This window comes from Danio rerio, chromosome 17, assembly GCF_049306965.1.
Source record: "Danio rerio strain Tuebingen ecotype United States chromosome 17, GRCz12tu, whole genome shotgun sequence".
NCBI classification, from domain to species: domain Eukaryota; kingdom Metazoa; phylum Chordata; class Actinopteri; order Cypriniformes; family Danionidae; genus Danio; species Danio rerio.
In genome coordinates this window covers 30,435,672-30,451,709 of record NC_133192.1, presented here as the reverse complement: position 1 = coordinate 30,451,709, position 16,038 = coordinate 30,435,672, and the positions used below count along the sequence as shown (strand labels likewise).

Genomic DNA, 16,038 nt, shown 5'->3' with positions numbered 1-16,038 from the left:
TCTAAAGGATCATGTGACTGAAGACTGGAGTAATGAAGCTGTAGGTTCATTATTAAAATCACTGGAATAAATGATTAAATATTAAAGTACTTTTGAGCAGTTATTTTATAGTACAATAGCATTTCATATTTAAAAAAATTTTATTGTATTTTTGATCAAATAATTGCAGCTTTGGTGAGCAGGAGAAGCTTATTTTAAAACATTTACAAAACCTACTGACCCCAATCTTTTGAACGGTAGTGTATTTATCATATGCAATAAATAGGAGGCTCAGATTATAGCACACATTCAAATTGTGTTTTGGGAATAAGCAGATTATAACATGCCCATGCTGTATTGTAATTAAAATCCAAATTATAAAAGCAGTTTATGTCCTTGTAGAACTTTTAATTTTAACATGTAAATGTACATTTCTGAGAGCCAAGACTTTTACCATGAGTCTGCCATACCACCTGACTGCTGCAGATTTCATTTTGAAATTACCATAATTACACCATGGAGTGATTCCAGCAATATTCTGGCAACTCAGACAAAACACGTCTTTATTCTAGCATGACTTATGCACTAAAACAAAAGCTCCTGTTATAATCACTGAAGATGTTAAATTAATCTCTTATGTCACATCTGCTCTTTGTTTATTATGATGATAGGATCACCCAAAAATGAAAACCTCCTCACCATTTCCTCACACTTAAGTGGTTCTAAATGAATACAAATGAATTCAAAACAAGATATTCTGAAGAATGTTGTAAAACAGACGTCATTGACATCTATAGAAGGAACAGTAGTTGGTGATACCACTTTGTACAAAAACACTACGCAGTTCTGTAGTCTGCCAGTGTTATTCTATACTTTGACAGTATATACTAATTTAGTGGTGTAAAGTAACAAATTACAAATACTTAAACTACTGTAATTGAGTAGTTATTTTTTCAGAAATTTTTATTTACTAAGTAGTTTTAAAAATGTGTACTTTTACTTTTCCTTGAGTACATTTTTAGTGCTGTATCAGTACTTTTACTCCACTACTTTTCTTCAAACTGTAGTCACTACTTTTATTTTTTCTTGTATATGGGGAATGGCTGAGTAGTCTTGTGATTCCTGTCCAATCAAATTGCAGAAGGTAAATCGCATCATGTTAAACTACCTCCAAACATGGGCGCTTTAAAATTGTGGCAAACTGTTTTTTCCCCAAATACTGTTTAACGCAGAAAATATTTTTTCAACACATTTCTAAACAATAGTTTTAATAACTCATCTCTCATAACTGATTTATTTGATCTTTGCCATGATGACAGTAAATAAATAATATTTTACATATTTTTCACGACTCTTCCAATTAGCTTAAAGTTACATTTACAGGCTTAACTAAGTTGATTAGGTTAACTAGACAGGTTACTGTAATTAGGCAAGTTATTGTATAATGATGGTTTGTTCTGTAGACTATCAAAAAAAAATAACTTAAAGGGGCTAATAATTTTGTCTGTAAATTGATGTTTAAAAAAATTAAAAGCTGCTTTTATTCTAGCCGAAATAAAACAAATAAGACTCTCTCCAGAAGAAAAAATATTATCAGACATACTGTAAAAATTTCCTTGCTCTGTTAAACATCAATTGGGAAATATTTAAAAATGAAAAAAAATTCAAAGGGGGGCTAATCAACTGTACATATATAAATGTAAATATATAAATGTACATATGTATAATATATATTAATTATCTATATTTAGATTTTTTTTTAGTAAAAAAGTAAACTCGTCTTTGTGTAGAGACATTTTTGGCTCTCTTACCATGAATTTGTAGGCCTTTTTTGATGTTGATTTTACGAGAATTGCCCATTAATTTTAAAGGGATAGTTCACCCAAAAATAAAAAAGTACTCACTTTTTACTCTCCCTCAAGTGGTTATAAACCTTTATGCGTTTCTTTCTTCTGTTGAACACTAAAGAAGCTATGTTGGAGAAAGCTGAAAACCTTAAACCACTGATTTCCGCAGTAGTAAATGCTACATAGCTTTCTTCAAAATATCTTAATTTGTGTTTAACAGAAGAAAGAGACTCAAAGAGGTTGGAAGCAAGTGAAAGGTGAGTAAATGATTACAGAATTAAATTTTTTGGGTGAACAATCCCTTTAAGTGATGCACAGCTATATTCCCTCTGCAATTTTCAAGCAAAGTGAACCATTTAAAAATATATTTTAAAATAACTAATTTTTTTTGTATTTGTTACATCTTTTTTCCCCCAGAATCATCCCATAAATGTTTCACCATGAGGTTCATACTGTGGTAGTTATGATGGCCGCCCTGTGATATGCCCTTGGCGATGACAGGCATCAGAGCATGCTGGATGACCATCTCCCACATGTGGGCCACATCCTGCCCCACACCGCTAACAAGCATGCTGCTTCCATAGCCTGAGGATCCCCCGTCGGCTCGGCTCAGGTTCTCCCCCACATAGTACACCAGAGATGTGGTGGCGATCTCAAAGCAATGTGGGTTTGCACCCTCAGGCAGAAGGTTGAATGTTTTCGCTGGCTCCAGAGACAACACCTCAGATAGAGGAATTTCCTGTTGGAGAGGGTTAAGAGGTCTTGTCTGAAAGCTGAAACCTCAGTGATGCTGCTGAGACATGCATGTGGATCTGACATTATTGAAAAAAGTGTAAAAGTAAGATATTTCTTTGTGTTTTACCTTATAGTATTTGCTGCCGGTGTCGTTCTGGAACAGGGTTATACACTTGCTGTCAAGTCGCCAGTAATGTCTCTTGCGCTTTTGTGAAAAAAGGAAAAAATAACAATGATTTGGTAGCTTTCATAAGGTTTTCATAATTCAAGTTTCCTTTTTTTAATTACATTTTCAATAACCGTGGTACTAGTAGCCCTTAACAACGTGAACTGCAGTACGTTCAAATACATAAAAATCCTTTAAAAATAGATATTTTTAAATAAAAAATATTCTGAACCAAAATTAGAAAGACAAAGGCTCAAAAAAATCAAAACTAACATATTGATTTTTTGAGCTCACATTGCTAGTTTTGTTGTGAATAATTCATTAGAAAAATAAATAGTTTTGCCCTGTTTCTTGCTTGTTTTTAGTTCAATTCTCAGATTACGTCTGTCTGAGAGATTGGGCGTGGTTAACATACTTAACCACGCCCCTCCAACTGTCAGTTTTGAAAGTGTTATGACAAAAAATAGAAATGGTGAAAAGGAGGCGAAACACTTATCTTGATCTTTATGAATGAAATGCCTACTTTACTACATCCAATCAGCTTGCAGTAGAAAAAAAACAAGCCATGGCCACTGTTTTGTCATTCAATCAACCCAGGCTCATTCAGAAAATAAACCGCTATATACATTTCTGGAGAGCGACAAATAAGTCCCAGGAGGTGTTTTTTTTTTTGTTTTTTTTGCAGTTTTTGTTTTCGCGAATCCACCAGAGGCCGCTCTATACATTTTATCAGATCTCAAATTTGTGCCACTGCTCTTCTTTCGTAAATCTACCAAAGGCTGCTGTCAACTGACTGACTGATCAACTTGACCCACCCTCCACCATCCCTAAACCCAACCAATAATGTTTTCAAAAGCACAAATTGACCCACCCACCCACTTCCCTAAACCAACTGACAGCTTTAAAAAGCAATCCAAAAAAAAAGAAAAGCCCTCGTCTGATTTTTACCACGCTTTCAGATTTTACAAAATTCTCACTCTGTTGTTTACTTGTTTATTTTATTTTTTGACTTTTGTTTTTGTCTTGCCTGGTTTTTTGGAACCGTTCTTTGCCGGACTCGAACCCCGTCGTCGTGGTCTACTCCTCTCTGAGTCTCAAGTTTGCCGACGTATATGGCGAGCTACCGGACATATAATCCCAAAACTGATCACTGATAACTGCTGGAAAGCCATTCACATGGAGGCAAGCAATCAGCTGGTAAGCGTGAAAATTGCCCCGTAGCATTCATTTTAAATTCATTTTACTGGCTACATAATTCACAATCTCCAGAAATATATAAACATTTTCTGAAATAGCCTGTGTTGCATTTAATATTCCCTTTCTCTAGGAACTGTGTGACTTCTAGTTCATACGGACTTTAAGAAAGTTCCGGAAAGTGGACCAAATGTGCCAAAATAACTCAAACTATCTCAAGTATTTTTTTTTTTCAATGGAAAAAGTGTTGTCGTCTGGCTCAACCACATATTGACGGAAGTTACCTGAGTAACTAAATAATTGGATACATTTTTGGCCAAGTAATATAAACACAAATCCAACACACATTCTTTATCAAGACAACAATCCCCTGAAAAATTGGAGACATTCATAAGGTGGGAAACACAGAGCACTTACCAGTGTGTCTTTGCTGGTGAAATGCACAAGCCAGCCTTCTTTCATAACATTGCTGCTTTTCCTCTTGGTGTGTTTGACAGACTGAACCACCCGCATAAGTGGGATGTTGTTGCTGGTGGAAGGGCTTACAAACATGGTGACATGTCAGAACCTTCTAGCAAATGTCAGTTTGACTGTTTCATAAACATTCCTTTGTTTAGTTGCTATTTATATTCAGCTTTAACTTAAAAAGACAAACAACAGCAAACAATAAACAACTCAATTGTGGCCCAAAAGAACAAACTAAAGCAACATTTTAATGTTTGTTGTTATATTTTGTTCCTGTTTAGGAATATGTTATAATACCATAAATACCATATATCATAATACTTTAATTATACTTTAAGTCAGTGACAGTTTTAAAAGAAACAAATACTTTTAATCAGCAGTCACGCATAAAATTGATCAATGAGAGTGTAGACAATTTGATAAACAATTATGTTTTAAACATTTTTGTAACATTAACTTTTAATCAATGCTGTTTTTGTTTCTACTCCTTGTGCATCATGAAAAAATGTAATAATCAGCACTGAACTGTTTTCAACATTTTGATTATGATTTCTGAAGGATCATGAGACATGTGAGGTAATAATGCTGATAATTCAACTTTGTTATAACAATAAAAAAAAAAAAAATTAAATGAGCCAATAATGTTTTATTGTTTTTGAATGTTTTAAAAAACTTTACTGCCCTTTTTACATGTTTTTTGTATACAGTTGAAAGCAAAATTATTGGAAATTTCTATTTTTTAAATATTTTTTCACAATATTTCCTACAATATTTTTTCTTCGGAGGAAAAACAAGTTTAAAAGCATTTTTATAACATTTTAAAACAATTTGAAGGTTAATATATTATAAGCTTCCTAACAATGATTTTTATAATTCAGTGTTTCTCAACCACGTTCCTGGAGGACCACCAACACTGCATGTTTTGGATGTCTCCTTTCTCTTTTACACCCATCACAAGTATTTCAGTCTCTGCTAATGAGCGGATATGTATGATCTGATGTATGATCTGAATCAGATGTGTTTGCTTAAGGAGACATGGGCTTCATCTAAACTTGCCTACTACTCAGTAGGTACTGCATTTGAATTTACTAATCGACCGTTAGTAGTAGTAGGAATGGAACTCAGATGTTCTACAGCTGCCATTTTGTCGTGGTCATGACATACATCAGTTGCATCGCTTTACTCCCATTCATGAATTCTCTCGCTGTGCATCATGGGATAGCGTAGCATGCATCTCGCCGGAAGTAGTAGGTCATCCGGGTACTTGATTACATGATTACCTAATTTTATTTTAATTATGTTAATTCGGACATACAATTCGGCTCGCATACTGATTTTAGCAAGCTATATTGTATGCTCGGTTGCAGAGCTGGTGGTGCTCCTGGAACGTGGTTTAGAAACACTGGTCTAATCAACTTGTCTAGACTAATACCCTAGTTCAGCCTTTAAATTGCAAATTAAGCCAAGTACTAATATCTTGTAATTGCGGCAAAAACTAAAGAAATTAGTCTTAAAAATTAATTTGCTTAAAAATGTGTTGCTTAAAAGAGTCTTGATCATTTTTACAGGAAGGCTAATCATTTTGACTTTGATTATATTTAGTCATTTAAAGTCAGTATTTCTTTATTTTGCATCCAGTACTTTTATCTACAATACACAGTCATTGACTTAAGACAAGTGAGTGATATTGTCAAAAAACTGAACATTTGTGATGTTGGTTTTGTTTACAGGGCTTGTAGAAGTGCAGAGGATCTACCTGATGATCCTGTTGGACTCATCCGGGTCTAGGTCTTGAAAATCTCCAAGCTCACCATGTCCAGCTTCCAAAAAAGCAGCAGAATCCCCCACCAGAGACTCTTCCATGTCATCGATAAGCGGACTGTGTCTGTCCCCATCGTGGTCATCACAGCCCTCCTCCATGACCACATCTGATTCAGCACCGGGACTCAACAAATCTGAGCCACCATAAGAAGAGAACAGGAAGATAAAGTGAGTCATGTGATGTTATATATTTAATGAAAAAAGGCTGTCAGTTTAACACCATTAATCCTGGAACTTGAAAATGAGCAGTTTCAAATTCCCATTCAGAAAAGTACATCAATAATGTTTTATTCTAAAATATTCTAATATAAATAGGCAATAGTATAATAGAGGACTCACTGCAGTTACTATATATCATTTTGTTCTTTAGCCTTTGCAAAAGATTTTATGCTTACTGTAAATGTACAAAAACACTTTTGTGTCGCTCTGATATTATAACTAATATCACAAATGACTCATAATTAGGGCCAGACAGAATCTGCAGATATTTTTGTTATTTCTGTTGAGAAATTTGTCAGAATTCTGTGGTTTTATGTGGAATGATTTTAGAAGTATTATAACTAAAACTTAATATATGAAAAATAAAACTTTTAAACTTTTATTTAATGTTTACAATGTAAATCCGATTAGATCCACTTATTTGGTCAGTCTATTCTACTAAAATCTACTAAATACAGAAAATATTACTTTACAATGTGTTTTGCAAATAAATCATATCAACATTTTAATATTACTGTTATTATATCACAATAATATTATTAAAATTAATTTAAAAACTGAATAAATATAGATTTACACACATTTACACAAGTAAATACAAAGACTAAATGATGGGCTAAATCTGCAGATTTTAGTGTGTGCAGATTCCATATGGGCCTACTCATAATATCAATTTTAGCTTGAAAGGTTAATTCCCTCTAAAATGAAGACAATCATGTCTTTCCAAACTATCTATTTTTTTTATGAAATCAATATTCTATTCACCTATTTTTTTAAAGGTTTTATAAATATAAATATTCTTTAAGCTTTTCATAAATACAACAAACTGGCTATTATTATCAAAAATGTACAACACATTTAAAATGCAATTTCTCATGTTCTCAATTTTTTTTCTCATAAAAGTTTTACCAAATCTAATTGCTATATTCAGCAAAACAAGTAGAAAAGGTAGTGTACATTTAAATATACACTAGTAAACTACAAACTATAAGGTCAGTCCAATTTTAGCACACTCTATTAGTTGTATTTACATTTTGAAACACACGTTTATGTCATTTATTTAATTGGTATTTTTATTTTTTAAGCAACTTGGTGTTTTTTTTATCCTGAAAATAAGTAATATACAGTAAAATAAACAGTATAAACAGGTATGCATGCATTATAACGCATCAATAATACTGATTATTTATCATAAGATACAACATTTATAAGGCATTATGCATGCATTAAGAATACATTTTAAACACTGTACAGTACATTCACAAGCCAAAAAATGCACAGTAAAAGCAATTGGTTACTTTTTTTAAAAAGGTGTGTAAACCCATTGTAACTTGAAACAGTTAAGTTGACTTCCTTTTTTTATTACTACACAAAAATGTAGGGATGCTTCGTTGATAGGCTAGAGATTGGTATTGGCCGATAATCAACTTTTATAACTCGATAGGTATTTGTATTTCTCATGAACCAATCTCAGATGGTTGGATTTAAATAAAATACCCCAAAAATCATGGAGATAAGAGTGAATTAGCAAGAGAACAGATTGCGAGAGGCAAGCTCCTCAAGCTATACATTTGTTAGGTTAGACAAATAGCACAGTGCAGATATCTTGAGTGAACATTTCTGTCTCTCTCATCAAACGATCGAGCCGCTGTGAGGTTGTCTGGAGCATAGGACCTGCAGTTACAGATGTGGTAGTTGGAGAGCAAAATATTGGAATGGCCTTGCATGTATTTAAGCCTTTTTACATATATAAAGACTCAAAGTTCTCTGACTATTTTATCTATTATTTTCTGTAAAGCTGCTTCTGACATCACACATCCACACAAAACAGTTATAAGAGACATGTTTAAGGGATTATATGAAACATCCTTCATTTATTCTCTTAGGTAAAATCCTGATTGGAGCATCCCTACAAAAATGTATTTATAAATTTAAGGAAACAGATTTACTCACGTTTTAAAGTAATCTAATCACTTACACTGTGCTACTATTACACCATATTATGTGGATTGCAATTACATTGTGGTTTGAGTGATTTAAATGATGACATAATTGATTTTTTTTAACCATTAAACGTATATTAATAAAATAAACAAACAAGCTGAATTCTTACAACCATAAAGCTGTTGTTTCCTAATCTGAGCACAATGTTTTCCACATGAAGTATGATGTTCACGTGGCGTTTACTGTTCAGTGAGATAAATATTGTTGTTTTTGTGGTGAAAGTGCAGTGTTGATCATTGAATCGCATGGAGATGCTAAAGTTAGACTTGCCTCCGTTTCTTGACACCTCTCCGAGGCAGTTGTTTGGCACTTTGGGTGCACATCGTTTATGGCAGTTGAATTTGCAATCTGAGACGGTGTGAGGGAAAAGAGAGTGCAGAAGAATGACAGAGCGACAGAGAGAAAGAGTTAAAGGGGAAGCAAGAGAGGGAGAGAGTTTACTACCAATCTGGCACATAAACATATGAGTTCCTGTTGTGCTGGTGGCTGACAGGCTGAGACCTCGCACATTGAACACACGAACATTAAAGCTGTTTGTAACAGCCCAGCCAACTGCACTCTTTACTGCTTGGCACATGGCATATATTCCTCTTACACAAACACATCGTATACACTGTAAAGGCAGCTGTTGTGTCACTGTGTATTTGTGTGCTGTGTTCGAGATGACAAAAAAGGATCAACAAATTCGACGATTTGTTAAACTGATAGCTGCAACGTTATCGGGATGTCGGATCTGTAAAGCAAGCAGCAATGTATTAAATACCAGCACCTATGTGTTCTCTGTTTGTAGCATCTATTATGTATTAGTGTGCAGGATGCTACTTTCATTTATAGGTGTAATACTGTGTTCGAATTCATGTATCAAACCAAAACTGTCATGCCAAATAATGCGAAATAATGTACAATTGGTTAAAGGTATATGGTGACTAAATAGAATGAGATTTTTACAAACATTTATTTTGGGGTGTGTTCACACACTTCAAAAAATTGGATAGATTAAAACAAAGTTCACACATAAAAATCCCATTGTGAATGCGAAACATAACAGGACAAAATAAAATAAGGTGTAATTTTAATCATGGTGTAACAGGGCAAGAGATGGAAAAATCTCACATAAAAATCTATAGTAATTTTTTGTTGTTGCAAATATTCGTGTTTTTGAACCATAAGTTTGCTATACATACACTCATTGGCCACTTTATTAAGTACACCTGTCCAACTGCTTGTTAACAAATTACTAACCATCCAATCACATGACAGCAACTCATGGTATAGACGATCTGCTGCACTTCTAATCGAGCATCAGAATGGGGAAGAAAAGTGACTTTGAATGTGGCATAGTTGTTGGTGCCAGACGTACTGGTCTGAGTATTTCAGAAACTGCTGACCTACAGGGATTTCCATGCACAACCATCTCTAGGGTTTACAGTGAATGGTTAGAAAAAGAGAAAATATCCAGTGGGCGCAAATGCCTTGTTGATGTCAGAGGAGAATAGCGAGACTGGTTTGAGATGATACAAAGCAACAGCAACTGAAATAGCCAATCGTACAATCGAGGTATGCAGAAGAGGATCTGTGTATGCACAACACGTCCAGCCTTGAAGCAGAAGGGCTACAGCAGCAAAAGACCACACCGGGTCACAAAAACGAAAACACTCCTGTCAGCCAAGAACAGGAAACTGATGAGTCTTGATTTCTACAGCAACATTTGGATGGTAGAGTCAGAATCTGGCATCTACAAGATGAAAGCATGGTTCCATCCTGCCTTGTATCAACGGTTTAGGCTGTTGATGTTGGTATAATGGTGTGGGGGATATTTTCTTGGCACATTTTGGGCTCATTAGTACAAATTGAGCACTGTGTCAACAACACAGCCTACCAGAGTATTGTTGCCGACCATGTCCTTCCCTTTATGACCACAGTGTACCCATCTTCTGATAGCTACTTTCAGCAGGATAACACACCGTTTCATCAAGTGTGAATCATCTCAGACTGGTTTCTTGAACATGAAAATAAGTTCACTGTACTCAAATGGCCTCCACACTCACCAGATCTCAATCCAGTAGAGTGCCTTTGGGATGAGGTGGAGTGGGAGATTCACATCATGGATGTGCAGCTGACAAATCTGCAGCAACTGTGGTATACTATCATGTCAATATGGCCCAAAATCTCTGAAGAATATTTCCAGTATCTTGTTGAATCTATGCCACGGTGGATTAAGGCAGTTCTGAAGGCAAAAGGGGGTTTAACCCCGTACTAGTAAGGCAACCCAATAAAGTGGCCAGTGAGTACATATGTTATAGTATTTCCAACTCTTTGTTAATGAATGTTACAGCCTACAGTAATATTAACTATAGTGAACTGATAAACAGCAATACATACTGTAGTGTACTTTAGTTTGTACTACGGTAAACTGTGCTGTTTTGTCGTATAATATACTCTGTTGTTGTGCACTATAAAAATGCAGTTTCACACAATTTCTTCATGTTGTTCCAACACAAACCAATTAAATTGTCCCCCCCAAAAAACTCAAAAATTGTGTTGATTCTGCACATTTTAATTAAGAAGTCTGAAAAAGCTGCAACAATATTTTAGTGTAGAAAACTTGTTTAGGTAAATTATGTATATTACTATAGCTCTTGTATTACCATAGCAAATACACATCAATGAAAGTACTTTACAATAGTATGCTTCAAAAACACTATAGTGTATATTATAAGAATAAAACAGACAGACATTAAAGTGGCTTTCACCATAAAAAGTCTTTTTTTTAATCAAACTTTTGGTAGAAATAACCCAGAATTTTTAGAGAATCTGTTCCAAATCACCCAATATTTGTATAGTCAGTTTCATATTATTGTTTGATCATCTGTTTATTAATGATAGGCTGTATTCAGTCATATTCAGCACATTCAATGTTCAGCATTTTAGTTTTATATTTGGGAAAACAGCCCCACTGAGCTTCATTTTAAAACCATACATCACTCATATAATTGGAAAATAATCTTCTGGAGATATTGCAGTGAATATTACATAAAACACATTTGTGTACTTTGTATAATTAGTTTCATGGATATTCTGTATAAAGTAATGAGTCACGAAAATGTATGATTATTCTCCAATGGAGGCTTAGATCAGTTAATATCGTGTTTATTACAGAGATTTCGAATTACACAGGAACATTGGAATCAGAAGGGATTTAGATGAGGCGCATTATTATGCGAAGCAATAAGACATTACAAGAATTACTGAGTGACAATGAGGCGTAAAAGTTTCAAGATGATTGTTTTCTAACTAAAGCTTGAGATATTGCGGATCCTACCTTTGCACTGCAGTCCCTGACGGAACAGGCCCTTGAGGAGCTTCTTGCAATGCTGGCAAACAGTGGGTCGCGTGTAGGAATGGATGACAAACGTGTGTGGCACCTTCACTTTAGACAGCAGGATCTTGTCCAGCTCTATCGGTCGACCTATATAGGACTGGGAATTGGAACGGCCTCTTCCTGGAAAGATGTCTGATGGGGTTTTTTGCTGTGGATGAATAATGTAGAACATTGTGATGTGCATCATCTGAGATAGACTTTTTTTAATTATCCCCACAACACAAAGACCTTTATGTATACGTCACATGTTTAACTGTGTTTAACCTGATAAACGATCACATTTTCATTCATGAATTCATGCACAACCTCCTACATTTTGTTCTGTTTTATGATTGTTATTGTTTTGTTTTAGGTTTCATATATGACCCTGGACAACAAATCAAGTCCTAAAAGTGTCATATTTTTTAAATTTAGATTAATTAATAAATTAAATTAATCTGAAAAGCTGAATAAATAATATATTTTTCATTGATTTACACTTTAACAAAATAGAACAATGTTTGGCCTGGACGCTACTGTTTAAAGATCTGGAACATGAGGGAGAAATAATAATAATCAGAAAATCACCTATAAAGTTGTTGCCTGTAAAGTCAAGAGCTTAGCAATGCGCATTACTAAGGAAAATTTGAGTTACGATATACAGCGGGGAAAATAAGTATTGAACACGTCACCATTTTTGTCAGAAAACATTTTTGTAAAGGTGTCGTTGACTTGAACTTTTCCCCGGATGTTGGTAACAACCAAAGAAATCCATATGCAAATAAAACATCTAATTAGTTTACAAATTAAGTTATGCATAAAAATATAAGGGGCAGCACAGTGGCGCAATGGGTACCACAATCGCCTTACAGCAAGAAGGTCGCTGGTTCGAGCCCCGGCTTGGTCAGTTGGCATTTCTGTGTGGAGTTTGCATGTTCTCCCCATGTTGGTGTGGGTTTCCTCTGGGTGCTCCAGTTTTCCCACAGTCCAAAGATATGCGCTATAGGTGAATTAAATTTGTTAAATTGGCTGTAGTGTAAGTGAGTGTGTGCAAGAGTGTGTGGGTGTTTTCCAGTGTTGGGATGCGGCTGGTAGGGCATCCGCTGTGTATAACGTGCTGAATAAGTTGGCGGTTCATTCTGCTGTGGCGACCCCAGATTAATAAAGGGACTAAGCCGAAAACAAAATGAATGAATAAATTAATAATAAAATGAAATAATGTAAGGTAAAATGAATTGAACACATTCAGAAAAGAAGGCAGTGAATGCTCAGACAGCAGCTGAAATCTCTCAGTATCAACTTCTTAACTTCTTCAGCAACCCTCTGCCCTTCCTCATTGTAAATGCTAATTAGCTGCTTCAGTGCAACATCTACATTACCAAGATGATGAAGATAAAACCAGGGTAAACATTTCAGCAGGACAGTGATCCAAATCACTGCCAAGGAAACTCTCAAATGCTTTCAGAGAAAGAAAATCAAGCTGTAGAATGGCCCAGCCAATCACCTGACTTGAATCCAATAGAAAATAAAAATTAAAGATCAGATTTGATAGAAGAGATCCACAGAACTATCAAGATTTTTACACTCTGTTGAAGTCTGTGGAAAAAAAAATCACCTGACAAATTCATGTGACTTCATTCTTCATATGATAGGCGTCTTTAAGCTGCTATCAACAAAAAGCTCTTTATATAAAGTAATAAATACATTTCAGTAATTCAGTACTTTCTCCTTGTAATTTCATTGTTAATACCCATAACTAATTTTTCAGATTTGTACAGTTTTTTTTATTTTTTTTATTTTTTTTTGTATAGATTATTATAGATTATTGTATAGATTATTTTTTAATAACCAAAACTGGTTCGATTCCTTGTCAACAGCTCTTTTAAAAATATTATTTCTAGAAAAAAAACTATTGTGTTCAATACTTCCCCCACTGTATTTATAGTTGTAATTTAAGAAAATATCTTCATGGAACGTGATCTTTACTTAATATTCTTATGATTTTTGGCATGAAACTAAAATCATTTTTTATGACCACACTATGCATTTTAACATGTATTTCTGGTTATTGCCAAAACTATAGCTGGCAAATGCCACACTACACATTATGCACTTATGCACTATGTACTTATGCGCTTACACACTCAACAGCATAGTATGTACTGTATGTATGTATGTATGTTTGTATGTATGTATGTAGTGTCGTTCCGAATGGAACACTTATTGTTTTTTTTACTAAGCAGAAGTTCAAACCGTTTCCCAGATGAAGTTTGATAGTTGTCAAATTAGTGAAATAAATGACCAAACTACCAAATGATTCCTGCCATGAGTTTAACCGCATTCACCATCGGGAGGCGCTATAATCACTCTCGAAGGAGAATACAGCTTTCACAATCCAAAATAAATGATGTAATCTAACATCAGTAGCTTAAAGCTCCGCCCCTTCCGCTATGTGTGCAAAGCAGCAGCCGTTAGTGCGTGAAGTGTCCAACATTCCACATTTCATTTTAACGTTGAATAAGTGCATCATACAGGTACTTAAAGTGCACTTTTTCTTTTTAGAGTTTTCAGTGTGAATGCGCTCCTTACACTATTTATACTACAAATTGGCAAACAATAGTGTATAAGTATGTGATTTGGGACACACCTTTTCCCTGTGTAACATAAGACAAGTTTTGTGATCCAGGGTCACACATTTGTTTTAGCTAAAAAGCTTATAATAAAACAGGTCGTTTGATTGCAGAAAACAATGTTAAACTTACAAAAAAATAATATAAGCTACATAAAATTACACTCAATAAAATAACCCCAACTTTAACTAAATTTAAAATACAAACTATTTATTAAACTTGAAGTATCTGGATCACACTAAAATAACACCAACTAGTTTGGCGTAATTTAACAAACACTTTCAAATCAAATCAACGAGCAGTGCCATTTTAGCTGGTGAATGCAAAAGGAGCATTTTTCAAAGGCAAATCAGAAGGATTCATTTGTGACACGAGTTCACAGGTATTAACCCAAGTCGAGTCAGCGGCACACTGCTCTCGATTAAGTGAACAAAAACACGAGGGCTCTACGAGGGTCATGCTGAGGGAGATTGTTGTATACGCTGAGCTTTGATGAATTTGCATCAACTCAGAACAACAACTTTCTCATCAAGCTGATCTTTAATGTGCTGCTGATTGGCAAAGATGCAGATGTCTTACCACCTGTTGTGAATGGATCTGACATCACGCAGGTGCGCATAATCAACTATTCAATGTGCTCTAAAGAAAGAAAATGATCAATAGTTTCCTGTTGCCGTGTTGTACACTTCACCAAAGGGCCCTAAGTAGATTGGAGGTACGGTAAACTTCCAGCTCAATTCAACTAAAGTACAGATGCGCTTCATTTGCTGTAACCTGTCTTAGGTGTAGAGAACAGATTAGAGAGTGGTTAACAGATGTTTGATTCTGCCGTCAACAGCCGATTAACAGTTTTCTTCAAACAAACTCTACATGTGTACCACAACATTTCTGGTGTCAGGTTAAAATGCTTTAACCTCTCGGAGAAAAGAAATGTACATCTGGCTTAAAGAAATGGGGGAAAGGGCAAACTGTTCCTCTGCATAATGTTTCAGCCTAAAGTTAAATCATTTGTTTATATATATATATTATATATTATATATGTGACTCCTTCTGTAAAAAAGCTAAAGTAATTTTTTATGATGTGCTGGTTTTGACATGCAATCATTCTACACACTGTAAAGAATATTACGTGAAAACATGACCTTGATATCTTTAACGTTGATTGAGTTGAGCCATGACAAAGATTGGCTTCATCTCAGACTCTGAAAATCATATATATATATTTAAAAATCCAATGTAAAGAAAAGCTTATATTATTTAAACTGCAATACATGACCATAATTGTCCTGATTTTGTGCCATATAATATATATATATATATATATATATATATATATATATATATATATATATATATATATATATATATATATATATATATATATATAATAAATTAAATCTGTAATTTTCCCATTTTTAGTGATATATGACACATTTTTATTAGATTTATATAAAATTAGCTGTTTAAAAATCTTCTTTCTGCTACTCGCGCTTCAGCTGACCTGTCTGATGAAAAATTTAAGCCATTGCATCAGTATGCTCTCGAACCTCAATATTTGGCAGTGTTTCAGTCATAAAATTACCTAAAAATAAGGGAGTTACCTTGACACAAGTTAAT

The 16,038-nt window shown here is 34.4% G+C and overlaps 1 protein-coding gene and 1 long non-coding RNA gene across 12 annotated transcripts in view; one reads left to right on the top strand and one right to left on the bottom strand.

The window, feature by feature from the left end:
* Window positions 1–16,038, top strand: part of si:dkey-28g23.3 — a 199,214-nt gene that overhangs the window by 74,138 nt on the left and 109,038 nt on the right. For all 7 annotated transcript variants that reach the window (XR_012393446.1, XR_012393443.1, XR_011007015.2 and 4 more), the window contains 2 exons: window positions 2,244–2,664; window positions 6,117–6,375. This is a non-coding gene — a long non-coding RNA (si:dkey-28g23.3). The remainder of the gene's footprint in view (window positions 1–2,243; window positions 2,665–6,116; window positions 6,376–16,038) is intronic.
* The window catches only part of prkd1 (protein kinase D1), a 124,170-nt gene that overhangs the window by 18,298 nt on the left and 89,834 nt on the right, over window positions 1–16,038 (bottom strand). For all 5 annotated transcript variants that reach the window (XM_073928619.1, XM_073928620.1, XM_073928621.1 and 2 more), the window contains 6 exons: window positions 11,753–11,960; window positions 8,701–8,778; window positions 6,143–6,341; window positions 4,339–4,462; window positions 2,689–2,766; window positions 2,280–2,565 (listed from right to left, as the gene is read on the bottom strand). In XM_073928619.1, the coding sequence (XP_073784720.1) occupies window positions 2,280–2,565; window positions 2,689–2,766; window positions 4,339–4,462; window positions 6,143–6,341; window positions 8,701–8,778; window positions 11,753–11,960 (973 nt within the window). The remainder of the gene's footprint in view (window positions 1–2,279; window positions 2,566–2,688; window positions 2,767–4,338; window positions 4,463–6,142; window positions 6,342–8,700; window positions 8,779–11,752; window positions 11,961–16,038) is intronic.